Source organism: Eumetopias jubatus, unplaced genomic scaffold (assembly GCF_037043125.1).
Source record: "Eumetopias jubatus isolate StellerSeaLion01/CBP00866 unplaced genomic scaffold, mEumJub1_p1.0 scaffold_4, whole genome shotgun sequence".
NCBI lineage: Eukaryota > Metazoa > Chordata > Mammalia > Carnivora > Otariidae > Eumetopias > Eumetopias jubatus.
The window spans coordinates 4,246,990-4,261,535 of NW_028274810.1; the positions used below are offsets into that span (position 1 = coordinate 4,246,990).

The following is a 14,546-nucleotide window of genomic DNA, read 5'->3' on the forward strand; positions in this document are numbered from 1 at the left end:
GTGGGGCTCCATCCCAGGACTCCAGGATCATGACTCGAGCCACAGCTGCTTAACCAACTGAGCCACCCAGGTGCCCCTTTTGCCCATTTTCTAATTGGACTTTTTTTTTTTTAATTCTATGTTTTGAAAGTCTATGTATTTTAGTTTGTTTTTTTTTTTTTCAGATATGTGGTTTGCAAATATTTTTTCCCAGTGTGTAATTTGTCTTTTCATCCCCTGAGCAATGTCTTTCCCAGAGCAGAGGTTTTGACTTTGGATGAAGTCCAATTTATTAATTTTCCCTTTTATAAAGTATGCTTTTGGTGTCAAGTCTAAGAACTCTGCCTAGCCCTAGATCCCTCCTATGATTTCCTATGTTTTTTCCCCCTAAGTTGTAGAGTTTTAGTTTGAGTTAAGTTTTGTATAAGATGTGAGCTTTATATTGAGCTTCATTTTTTTGAAAAAAATCTATGGATGTCAAATTGCTCCAGCATCATTTGTTGAAAAAGCTCCCTTTTCTCCATTGAAGTGTTCTTGCATCTTTGTAAAAAATTAGTTGGGCATACACCTGTGTTGGTCTGAGTTCTCTACTTTGTTCCATGGATACGTCTATACCTCTGCCAATATCATACAGTCTTGATTAGTATAGCTGTATAAGGTTTTGAAATCAGACTGATTCTTTCCATTTTATTCTTTTTCAAAACTGTTTTAGCTAGTCTGGTACTTTTGTCTTTCTATATATCAGAATCATTTTGTGTAGATCTTCAAAAAGTCTTGTTGGGATATATGTTAAACCTGTGTATCAATGTGGAGAGAATTAACATCTCTACTATTCTGAGCCTTCCAATCTATAAACATGTTATGCCTATTTAGATACTTGGTTTCTTTCAACAGCATTTTATAGTTTTCAGCATGTGAGTCCTGTACATGTTTTGTTAGATTTATATCTTTCATTTTTCCAGTGACTGTAATTGGTATTGTATTGAAGTTGATATTGTATCTAATTGCCAGTATAAAGAAATACAATTTATCTCTGTATGTTTATTTTGTACCCTGCAAGCTTGTTAAGCAACCATTAGTTTGCATGGTTCCCCCGTATGTAGCATTCTTCTCTTGCTGCTTTCAAGATTTTTTCTTTACCTTCATCTCTTCGCAGTTTGACTATATGAAACTTGGTGTAGTTTTGTGTTTATCAAGTTGGGGTTCTTTAGGCTTTTTGGATCTGGAAATTAACGTTTTCCACCAAATTTGGGAAGTTTCTGGCCATTATTTCTTTAAATACTTTTTTGCTCCTTTCTCACTCTTTAGGACTCCGCAACTCCATGTGGAACTGTTTGATACTGTTTTATACTGAGACACTGTACATTTTTTCCAGTCTTTTCTCTCTCTATTCTTCAAACCGAATAATTTCTATTGATCTATCTTCAACTTGATTCGTTTTTTCTACTATCTCAATTTCTGCTAAACCTAACTAGCAAAATTTTCATTTCAGTTACTGTACTTTTTAACTTTTGAATTTCTTTTTGTTTTCTTTTAAAAATAAAGTTTCCATTTCTCTTTAGGATGCTTTATCTGTTCACTAATATTATGCTTACCTTCATTTCTTAGAATATATAATAGCTGCTTTTAAGTCTGTTTGCTAAATCTATTATTTGGGCCCACTTGAAGCTGTGTCCATTAACTGCTTTTTATCTTGAATATGGATTGCATGGCCCCATTTCTTTGTATGTCTAGTAAGTTTTGGCGGAAAACTTAACATCGTATATATTATGTTGCAGTACTTCGAAATCTGTTTTGTTTTTCTGAGGACTTTGTTGTTGTTGTTCTATTAAGCAGGCAACTTTCCTGGGCTCAAATTGTGAAACTGTCATACCTACTATATGGAGCAGCTAATATCTTTGCTTAGTTTTTCAGCATCCAGCTGCTCTCTCTTTAGCCTGACTCTGATGGTCTCTGCTGAGCCTGAGCAGGTCCAAGGTCAACAAAGAATGTGAACAGATTTTATAGTCAGATTTTTAAGCCTTATCCTTTTTCTGGTCCCTTTGTTTCTAGAGATCTCTCAAAATATCTAAATGCTTTGCCACTCCTCAGGTCTACCTTGTGACACCTCAAGCCAGTAAGAATTTCACTTTCTGTCATTCGAGCTCTGTGCCCATCTTACACATAGTTCAGGCAATGCGCTCAACCAAAGGCACAACACACTTGCAAATCACAATAAGAGGTAATTATGTCTTTCAAGGAGAGACCCCCTTCTAGTTTCTCCCTACTTTTTCTCAGGCTCTCTGGTATTTACTCTGCAAATGCATTGTTTTGTGATGAGGCAGGGATTCAGACAGTTTATACTTAGATTCTATTAGTACTTCTGCACCTCTTTTGCCTCCAAAATTTCACTTCTAAGTTCAAATCAGAATAACTGGAAATTTATGTCTGAGTGGGTGCTAGGAGAGCAGGCAGTGGTAAAAGAGCAACTCCAGGCAAGAAAGCTGCAAACATGAAGTAATCTGATACTCTTCTCAAAATTGTATGTCTCTGTTCATTTTCCAGTACTTTGTTCAGTGCCTGAATTTTTTTTTTTTATAATTTTTCTAGTTTTTATGGTTTTCTGTAGAAGGAATTAGTTAAACTCTTGACAGTACCATAGTTTGAGGGCAGTTATGGCTGGTGCTAAAATTTTACCAGTGAGTGTATTTTTTTTCTTTATCCCTACAAATTTTCAAAAGAGAACGTAAAAAACAAAAACAAAAACAAAAAAACCCCCAAAACCCCAACTGTAGAGTACAGGTTAAGATTTTTTCTTCATAGTAATAGCTTGCATTAAACTTCTACATGTTATAATACTCTAGTTTTTGTGTAAGTCACAAACTGAAAAATTATAAATTCAGAATTTATGGCCTGAAAGGAATCCTAGAGACCCTTTAGTCAACTCCATCATTTTATGAGGAAACTAAGACAGTCTAGTATTTGCTCAAGATCACTTAACATGCTTATTATAAAGTGACTGTCTAGTTTTAAGTTCTTTTCATTATACCATGGTGTAGTTGCATAGCTGTATTTTCTATCTTCCACAAAACCACAACTTCAAAATTGTATTAATGTTTGTGAACACAGACTATATTCCAGCTATATCACAGATTACCAAAATAAAAGCTTTAATATCTAAGTCAACAGAAAAACAAAACAATGTAACAGATGACTTAATTCTCTCAACCTGAAAAAAGCTGAAGGCTTTGACCACTAAACCAGCATGTTCATACTAACTAAACTAGGTTTTTCAAATACTATAAACCTCATCTTCTCTATAGTGTTCCAAGTGGGAACACAGTGTGCCTCTTTCCTGCAATTTTCAACCATTAACTCTTGCACATAACATGTTATTTTTCTTGTATGCCATCTCAATACGGCCCTCTGCTGTTAAATTAAAAAATGGTTTTCTGGCCACTGCTCTCCAACTATGAGTGTTTGTGAAAACAGTTTTTCTAGTATGAATCCCAAGGGCCCCAGTGTTGTCATGTTAGCTGTCTATCTGCCCTGTTAGTTCCACTGCTGTGCTAATCAGTCCAAGTTGGGAGGCTGACTCTTCTGAGAGCCACTCAAATTAATAAGATCTACTGCAGGACCACACACCATCCCAGATTCTGACTAGACAAAACCTACAGGGATACATGTATGGATCAAGGCCAATTCCTAACCATGGGAAAGGAATTCCTAACCATTATGACAAAATGGCTTAAAAGCACACATCCAAGGAAAAGATCACAGATGGTGATGTAGGAAGACCCTGAACTTACCTCCTCCATAGACACACCAAATCTACACCTATTTATAGAGCAATTCCTCCTGAAGAATAACTGAGGGCTGACTGAACAGCTTCTGCACAACAAAAGATAGACAGTCCACATAGAGAACAACAAAACAGATGGAGACTCAGTATTAAAGGGAACCCCCCACCCCCAATGCTGTGAAATGCAGGGTTGGGGAGGGTGGGCAGGGGGAAGGAATAATACTGAAGGATCATGAGCAGATCTGTCTGCCCTGAGGCACAGAAAAGAAGCTGTGGTTTAGAAGAGCAAGTAGTATATAAAGGAACCCGCTCCAGAACCCTACCAGACAGCACAGGAACGGCTGGAACTCCCTTCAGGTGGGTGGGGCTGGCAGGCACCACAGTTTATGTTCCCCCATCACCTTGCTAGTGTAGACGGGAGCAGGGTCTGGGCACCCTAGTCAGATTACCATCTCAGTGAGCCCCAAGCCCCTAGACCACATCAGCCCCAGCTGTTCCACCAAGGGAGCCCCAAAACCATGCACACTGGGACATCCTGGTCACTACAGCTCCAGCCATCTCACCAGGTGACACAGGTGCAAAGCACCCTGGAACGCTCCAGGCCCACACCAGTTCAGCTCCAGATGGCATGCTGGGGCCCCCCTGGTACAGAGCACTCTGCGACCTCCTGGCTCATGGATGCTTTAGCTCCAGCTCCAGCCACCCTGCCAGGGTACTCACTGTGTGGAGCACCTCGGGAAATCCTGGCCTGTGCCCACTTCAACTCTAGCCGTCCTGCCAGGGCACTCCCCGAGTGAAACATCCTGGCCTGTGTTAGCCTTGGCTCCAGCCACCCCATCAGGGTGCTTCCTTCATGGAATGCCCTGGGACACCCTGGCTTGCACTCATTGCAGCTTCAGCTATCTTGCCAGGGTGCCCTCTGCAGAGAGAGGCCCAGGACACCTACCCCACCACGCCACATGCACCCACTTCAGCTTCAGCTGTCCTGCCAAGGCACTCTCTGTGCAGAGAGCCCCAGGACCATCCTGGACCACACCCACTTCAGCTCCAAACATCCCACCAGGGCAGACCCAGAATGGAGTGCTCCAGGACCCCCAACCCATGTCAGCTCCAGCTCCAGCCAGTCAACCAAAATTACCAGTCACACACAGTCTACATAGAGGATGACCATACATAGGAGCATTCCCTCAAGTTTAGGAGAAGCAGCTGTTCCACCAAATTCATAGAACAAGCACAGAAAGCCAGGCAAAATGAGGAGTCAGAGGAACATGCTCCAAACTAAAGAACAAGACAAAATCTCATAAAAAGAATGGATGGAGATAAATGAAATGGAGATAAGGAATATGCCTGATAAAGAGTTTAAAGTAATGATCATAAAGGTGCTCACCAGCCTGGAAAGAAGGGTAAAAGAACTGAGTGAGAACTTCAACAAAGAGACAGAAAATATAAAAAGAACCAGAGTTGAGGAATACAATAACTGAAATGAAAAATATACTAGAGGGAATTAACCCAGATTAGTGGATGCAAAAGAATGGATTAGTGATCTAGAAGACAGGGTAATGGGAGCCACCTAAGCTGAACAGCAAAACAAAAAAAGAATTAAAAAATAAGGGCAGGTTAAGGGATTTCTTGGACAACATCAAGCAAACAAACACTCACATTACAGGGGTCCCAGGAGAAGAGAGAGAGAAAGGGGCAGAAATTAAAGAAATAGCAGAAAACTTCCCTAACCTGGAGAAGGAAACAGACATCCTGGCCCAGGAAGCAAAGAATTCCAAACAAGATGAACCCAAGGAGGGCCACACCATGACACATTGTAATTAAAATGTCAACTACTAAAGAAACTCTTAAAAGCAGCAAGAAACAAATAGTTATATACAAGGGAAACCCCATAAGGCTATCAGCTGATTTTTTCAGCAGAAACTCTGCAGAACAAAAAGGAATGGTATAATATATTCAAAGTGTGAAAGGGAAAAAACCTACATGCAAGAATACTCTACCTGGCAAGGTTATCATTCAGAATAGGAGAGAGTTTCCCAGACATATAAAAGTTAAAGGAATTCATTACCACTAAGTTGGCCTTAGAAGAAATGTAAAGGGATTTCATTAAGTGAAAAGAAAACCCTAAGTAGAAGAAAAGGATGATATAAAGGTATATATATCTATAAAAATCTTTATATCTATATATCTTTAAATCTATATAAAGATATAAAACATGACAACATATACATAATGGGAGGGAGTAAAAAAAGTTCTTTTAGAATGTGTTTGAACTTAAGTGATCATCAACTTAATATAGCCTGCTCCATACTTGGGATGTTATATATGAACTTCATGGTAACCACAAAACCAAAATGTATAATAGATGACCAAAAAATAAAGAGAAAGGAAGTCAAACATACACTAAAGAAAGTCATCAATCACAAGAGAAAATAGCAAGGGAACGAACAGAAGAACTATAAAAAATAGCCAGAAAACAATGAATAAAATGGCAATAAGTACATACTTATCAATACTTACTTTAAAATGTAAATAGTCTAAATGCTCCAATCAAAAGACACAGAATGACTGAATGGGTAAAAAAAAACAAGACCCATCTGTATGCTACCTACAAAAGGCTCACTTCTGACCCAAAGACACAAACAGACTGAAAGTGAAGGACTGGAAAACATATACCATGCAAATGAAAGTGGGGGCTGGGGGGAAGCCAGGGTAGCAGTACTTATCAAAGCAGACTCTATAACAGAGACTTTAACAAGAGACACAAAGGGCATTATATAATTATAAAGAAATCAATCCAACAAGAGGATATAACAACTGTAAATATCTTTGCACACAACACTGGAGCATCTAAATACATAACACAAATGTTAACAGACATAAATGGGAAAATTGTCAGTAATACAATAACAGTAGAGAACTTTAACACCCCACTTATATCAATGAATAGAATATCCGGGCCAAAAAAATCAATAAGGAAACAGCATCTCTGAACTAGACCAGATGGACTTAATAGATACATACAGAACATTCCATCCCAAAAGAGCTGAATACACATTCTTTTCAAGTGGACATGGAACATTCTCCAGGATAGATCACATGTGGGCCACAAAACAAGTCTCAATAAATTTAAAAAAGACTGAAATTATATCATGCATCTCTTCTGACTGCAGTGGTATAAACAAGATATCATCATGAGAAAGCAACTGGAAAAAACACAAACACATGGAGGCTAAATATGCTAACCAACCAATAGGCCAATGAAGAAATCAGAGAGGAAATAAAAAATAGAGACAAATGAAAGTGGAAAAACAATCATCCAAAATCTTTTGGATGCAACAAAAGCAGTTCTAAGAGGGAAATTTATAGCAATACAGGCCCATCTCAAGAAATAAGAAAAATCTCAAACACTTTAACATTATACCTAAATGAACTAGAAAAAGAACAAAGCCCAAGCTTAGTAGAAGGAAGGAAATAATAAAGACCGGGCAGAAAAAAATGAAATAGATTCTAAAAAAAGAAAACAGAAAGATCAATGAACCAAGAGTTGGTTCTTTGAAAAGGTAACAAAACTGATAAACCTTTAGTCAGATTCATCATGGAAAAAAAAAGAGAGAGAGACAGGACCCAAATTAATAAAACCAGAAATAAAAGAGAAGAAACAACAACTGACACCACAGAAATACAAATAATTAGAAGAGACTACTACCAAAAAATATATGCCAACAAACTGGACAACCTAGAAGAAATGGATAAATTCCTAGAAACATACAGTCTTCTAAAACCGAATCAGGAAGAAGTAGAAAATCTGAACAGACCAACTACTAGTAACAAAAGTGATCAGTAAACTCCCAATAAGCAAAAGTATAAGACCAGATGGAATCACAGGTGAATTCTACCAAACATTCAAAGAAGAGTTAATACCTATTCTCCTCAAACTGTCCAAAAAATAGAAGAGGAAGAAATTCATTCTCTGAAATCAGCATTACTCTGATACCAAAATCAACCAAAGACACCACAAAAAAAGAAAACTACAGCTCAATATCCCTGATGAACATAGATGCAAAAATACTCAACAAAATATTAGCAAACTCAATTCAACACTCTATTAAAAGGACCATTTACCACAATCAAATGGGATTTACTCCAGGGATGCAAGGGCAGTTTAGTATAAACAAAAACAACATGATACATCACATCAACAAAACAAAGGATAAAAACCATATATTCATCCCAATAGAAAAGCATTTGACAAAATTCAACATTTGATCATAAGAATGCTCAACAAAGTGGGTTCAGAAGGAACATATCTCAACATAAAAAAGGACCTATGTGAAAAACCCACAGCTAACCTCATACTCAATGGTGAAAAACTGAGAGCTTTTCCTCTAAGATCAGGGAGAAGACAAGGATGCCCACTCTTACTACTTTTACTCAACATAGTACTGTAAGTCTTAGCTGCAACAATCTGACAAGAAAAATAAAAGGAAAGCCAAAATCATAGGAGAGAAGTAAAACTATTTGCAGAAAGAAAAAACAGTCCCATTTACAACTGCACCAAAAATAATAAAATACCTAGGCAGTAAAAGATCTGTACTTTGAAACCTATAAAATACTGATAAAAGACATTAAAGAAGACAAACAAATGGAAAGATATTCCATGTTCATTGACTGGAAGAAGTTATATTATTAAAATGTCCATACCACCCAAAGCAATCTACAGATTCAATGCAATCCCTGTCAAAATATGAACAGCCTTTTTCACGGAACTAGAACAAATTATACTAAAATTTGGTGGGAACCATAAAAGACCCCAGATATCCAAATCAATCTTGAGAAAGAAGAACAAAACTGGAGGTATCACAATCCTGGAGTTCAAGATATACTACAAAGCTATAGTAATCAAAAACAACATGGATCAACGGAACAGAATAAAAGCACAGAAACAAACTCCCACTTATATACTCAATCCATAACAAAGGAAGAAAGAATATACAGAGGGAAAAGACGGTCTCTTCAATAAACGGTACTGGGAAAACTTGACAGCTACATGCAAAGAATGCTGCTGGACCACTTTCTCACACTATATGTAAAAATAAACTCAAAATGGATTAAGACCTAAATGTGAGACCTGAAACCATAAAGCTCCTAGAAGAAAACATCAGTGGTAATCTCTTGGACATTAACTTTAGAAATATTTTTCTGGATATATCTCCTCTGTTGAGGGAAACAAAAGCAAGAATAAACTACTGGGACAACATCAAAATAGAAAGCCTTTGCAGTGAAGGAAACCAATAAAACAAAAAGACAACCTACAGAATGGCAGAATATATTTGCAAATGATGTATCCAGTAAGGGGTTAATATCCAAAATATATAAAGAACTTATTCAACTCAGTATCAAAAAGACAACCTGATTAAAAGTGAGCAGTGGACCTGAATAGACATTTTTCTAAAGAAGACATACAGACGGCTAACAGATACATGAGAAGATGCTCAACATCACTAATCAGGTAAATGCAAATCAAAACCACAATGAGATATCACCTTATGCCAGTGAGAATGAATACAATAAAAAAAGACAAGAATAACAAGTGTTGGCAAGGATGTGGAAGAAAAGGAAACCCTCATGCACTATGGGTTAGAATGTAAACTGGTGTGTTGACTGGAAAACAGTATGGAGGGCGCCTGGGTGGCTCAGTTGGTTAAGCGTGCCTTCAGTTCAGGTCATGATCTCAGGGTCCTGAGATTGAGCCACATGGGGCTCTCTGCTCAGCAGGGAGCCTGCTTCTCCCTCTCCTCTGCCCCTCCCCCCTGCTTGTGCACACACACACGCTCTCTCTCTCAAACAAATACAATCTTAAAACATCCACACTTGACATGGGTCATAACTTTACATTCATCTCTCCATATGAATGAAAGAAATATAGTAAATGGGAGAATAATCATGGGACCCAAAATAGTATTATTCCTTTATAATTATCTTTCGATATTGAATAATGTTGCTTTCACTGTTATGTTTTTTAAATCTACATTCACATTTTCATGTAAAATAAACTGTACAGAATGAATGTGAACAAAATGCAAAGAATAAATATATATACAACATATGTATCTACTATCAATACCCTAGTACAGATGTACAGAAGAGGAGACAAATAATGAGTTGGTAAATCTGGCCCTCTTTATCATTCTAAAGTCTACTGTTATCTCATATATTAAGCCTTCTTTGACGTGACTATGGGTCTTACTATAGAAAAATGTTGAAAGATAAAATATGAAATGCAGAAACATTCATGCAATTTAAAACCTCTGTCACTGTTTTTATTTGGGTAATAGAACTTTAAAAAAGACAGCAGACTAATGAGCTTCATGAAGACAGTAACTTACTATCTTTTTTTAAGAAAGAGTTTATTTGATAGAGAGAGAGAGGGAGCCTGCACAAGAGAGAACACAAGTCGGGGGCGGGGGCGGGGAAGAGGGAGAAGCAGGCTCCCTGCCAAGCAGGGGAGTCTGAAGGCTCAGGGCTCAATCCCAGGACCCTGGGATCGTGACCTGAACCGAAGACAGACGCTTAACCAACTGAGCCACTCAGGCACCCCAGTAACTTATCTTGTTCCTCATTCTATTTCTATGAGTTCAGCATTTAGTGCAGTACCTAGCATAAACGAGGCTTCCTATGATTATTAAGAGAATGAAAATATATGAATGAATAAATGAAGACAAAGCACTAAAACCTAATGACTGTCCTCCAGGGACTATTAGTAAGTTCAGTAGTATTCCTTAGCTCTGTATGGTTCACTGTTCTAAGAGTTCTACATGTCAACTCATTATTTCCATTTTACAGATGAGGAAACCAAGACATACAGTAACGCCTCTAGCCACACCGTGAATTGTGGACCAAGGATTCAAATTCAGACAATCTGAGTTTACAACCTAGGCTATAACCCACTGTGATATAGATTTCTAGAAATGCCACTTTATTTATTTATTTTTTAAAGATTTTATTTATTCATTTGACAGAGAGTCACAGCGAGAGAGGGATCACAAGCAGGAGGAGTGGGAGAGGGAGAAGCAGGCTTCCCACAGAGCAGGGAGCCTGATGCGGGGCTCTATCCCAGGACCCTGGGATCATGACCTGAGCCGAAGGCAGACGCTTAATGACCGAGCCACCCAGGCGCCCCCAGAAATGCCACTTTAAAAGCATACATTGTATAAGTACGTCTTAAATGATAAAAATGACAACAGCTAGAAGACTTGAAGGATTTTTCAAAGTAGTTGGAGAAAAGGAAGTTGAAAAGATTGAAATCAGGCATGCCAAAAGTTTATAAAAATGTAGGACAACAGACTTTTAAAGCAACCAGTGCAGAATACCTTCTAATGTAAATGTTACACTAACAGTTTATCTCAGGAGAATTTATCTAAAGTCAGGAAATAAGTGGAATTTGAAAATTTCTTTCACGCAAGACTAAGCACTAAGTCTTTGAAGGTACCTTAATTTATAATAAAAATGAATAAGATGAAATTCCCTGTTAGGCCCAATTCATAGTCACGTTTTCTTGTTGAGAAATTCTAAGAGTACAAGTTTTTTAATGTGCTGATATCTTACCTTTTCTTTTTGCTGATGATCATATCCATGGTTTGGAGCAACCGCCGTTCCAGGGCTAGGATATCGGCATCAGTCACATTTCTATAATAAGCACAAACTGTTAGCAATGTTTTGGGATCCCATCCTTGGGCATAATAAATATAAGGCATCTGTAGAAACACATAAACCTTAGTTGTTACCCAGTAATTCAAGGACCTTTTCCTAGAGAATATTAAAATGACTATAAAAAGCAAAAATGCTTTTGCTGTTATTTTTTTATAGCTAAAAGTTTTGCAGCCTCAGGGCAGTGGAAGGTAACTGGCTCTCTTTCAGTCTTTCTTAGCTTTGATCCAGTGACATTTATGATGTACATGTAAGCACTCTTCCAACTTGGCATTGTCTTCTACCATTCTACTTCTAGGAGGAACTGATTTACTCAAGTGGGGATTAGCTCACATTGCTATCCACGAGTAATGTGCCTTTAAAAAGTATAAGAGGAAGTAAAGAGAATTTGACTGAAATAACTATTTTTTAAAAAGATTTATTTATTTTAGGGAGAAGGATGATCTCAATCAAGCAGATTCCCCGCCGAACGCAGAGCCCGATGTGGGGCTCAATCTTAATCTCATGACCCTGAGATCATGACCTGAGCCGAAATCAAGAGCTGGATGCTCAACGAACTGAGCCACTCAGGTGCCCCAAAAAAACCATTTTAAAAATAAGTGAATGTAGGACAAACAAAGGGCAAACAATATAAGTGATAAGACTCATTATTTGGAGAGATTCCTAGGACAATGCGCATAGGGACAGAGGGAAAGAATAAAAAGGCAGTGTCATAGATCTAATATTTAAGTATTGATGATGGCATGATAGGACATACGTATTCATGAAGTTAATAGGAAAAAAAAAGAGACAAAGTTCTTTTTACCTGAGGAAGTAGGACATGTAAGTGTACGGGCAGTTGACAGCACCAAATCCAGAAAGAAGAGCCATGAGAGTCACACCAATCACACCTACCCGGCTGATGAGCTGTTCTATGGACAAAATCCCTAAAAACATCAAAGCACCTTAATGTCAGGTGATAAAGATAAAATAGCACTGCAAGAGGAAATATCCCAGAAAACATCAACCATTACATACAACTTAAATAAACCAAATTTTAATTATCAATACTAAATTTAAAATTAAATTATCAATATGTAGATCTTCCATAATAAATGTATAAAAGTCTATTTATTTCCTCCTATCCCATATGCTTCCAGAATCATCTCTATTGCTGGGCAACGGAAATATTAAAATAATATTTGCAAATAATAATTTTGACTATTTACTTAAGGTACTGTGAACTCTAACAAAGCAAAATACTCTTAGTAAAAGCTTTGGCAAAAAAATACTAGGAAAGTAAATCTGCTGGAAAAGTATAAATACAAGGTACCACTTTCCACATATACATCAATATATACAGTTATATATAGACATTTCCCCCTTAGGTCATAATAAGCTCTTTAGGTCTTATGAGCTTGTGTCTTATTCATTATTGTCAATAAACACATAAGGCATGTAACAAATGAGCTGAATTTATAACGAATGAGTATTTTAAAGGCAAATATGTGAGTTTTAGATTATCAGTTGTATTCTAGTGATCAACTGTTTTCGATTATTTGAGAATGTTGAAGATGAGTATTTAAAATAAATGCTGTTGGTATTTGGGATAAATGAGAGAACGCAATGCTGAAGAATAAGCCAGGAAGTCTGGAATCGCAGGACAAAACTAGTTTTGTTTTCCCTTCCCATTTCTAGGATGGAATCCACTTCGGCATTATCCACTCTGGCCTAACACCAAAGCCGCCGTTCAGGAATTTTGTTAGCTCTGAAACCGAAAGGCCAATATTCCGGCCCTCCTGTTCCTGTGTATCTCCTACACCGTTTTATGTTTGTTTATTTATTTTTTTAAAGATTTTTTTTTTTTTTAAGATTTTATTTATTTATTCATGAGAGACAGAGAGAGAAAGAGGCAGAGGGAGACGCAGGCTCCCCGCGGAGCAGGGAGCCCGACGCGGGGCTCGATCCCAGGACCCTGGGATCAGGACCTGAGCCGAAGGCAGACGCTAAACCGACTGAGCCTCCCAGGCGCCCTATTTTTATCTTTTTAAAGATTTCATTTATTTATTCGACAGAGAGAGACACAGCGAGAGAGGGAACACAAGCAGGGGGAGTGGGAGAGGGAGAAGCAGGCTTCCTGCAGAGCAGGGAGCCCGATGCAGGGCTCGATCCCAGGACCCTGGGATCATGACCTGAGCCGAAGGCAGACGCTTAACGACGGAGCCACCCAGGCGCCCCTCCCCTACCCCATTTTAGAGCTCTTTGTGACCTCTGTCTCTATAGTCTTTTGCCTTCTCCTACCTTCCATTTCCTTCTTCACTGAGCCTGAACTCCAAGCTTGCTTGCTTCAACTTCTCTCATTAGGACTCTGTCCCGACTCTCCTCCTTCTTTAGCGCTGATCCTGAAAACTTCCAATCTTGGCTCAGTCTAACACTCCATCTTCCCTGTCTGTGCCCATGCCTGAGCTCCTAAAACAGCTAGAATGCATTGGGATATTGGTGCCATTACAGATTTATGGTCTCTAGTCTTAACAGAGCTTACGACACTATTGAGGAAATCCTTTTCTTGCCCTTGGTCAGCCATCTCTTCCCACTCCCCTCCATAGATAAATCTTAAAAAAAAAAAAAAGATTATTTATTTTAGGGGCACCTGGGTGACTCAGTCAGTTAAGCATCTGCCTTCAGCTCAGGTCACGAACCCGGGGTCCTGGGATCGAGCCCCACTTTGGGTTCCCTGCTCAGCAGGGAGCCTGCTTCTCCCTCGCCCTCTGCAGCTTTCCCTGCTTGTGTGCACTCTCTCTCTCTCAGGTCGTGATCTTGGGGTCCTGGATCCAGCCCCATGTCGGGTTCCCTGCTCAGCAGGGAGTCTGCTTCTCCTTCCCCCACCCCTGCTCGTGCTCTATCTTTCTCTCAAATAAATAAATTAAATCTTTAAAATTTTTTTTTCATTTGAGACAGAACATGAGTGCAGGGTGGGGAGGGGCAGAAGGAGAGGGAGAGACAGAACCTCAAGCAGACTCCCCGCTGATCTCACAACCCTGAGATCATGACCTGAGTCGAAATCAAGAGTTGGACACTTACCCAACTGAGCCACCAG

General features: G+C 38.6%; 1 protein-coding gene across 2 annotated transcripts in view; it reads right to left on the minus strand.

The window, feature by feature from the left end:
* GPHRA (golgi pH regulator A) overlaps positions 1-14,546 on the minus strand; it is a 56,888-nt gene that overhangs the window by 23,756 nt on the left and 18,586 nt on the right. For both annotated transcript variants that reach the window (XM_028088326.2, XM_088022306.1), the window contains 2 exons: positions 12,276-12,396; positions 11,369-11,449 (listed from right to left, as the gene is read on the minus strand). In XM_028088326.2, coding sequence (XP_027944127.1) covers positions 11,369-11,449; positions 12,276-12,396 — 202 coding nt within the window. The remainder of the gene's footprint in view (positions 1-11,368; positions 11,450-12,275; positions 12,397-14,546) is intronic.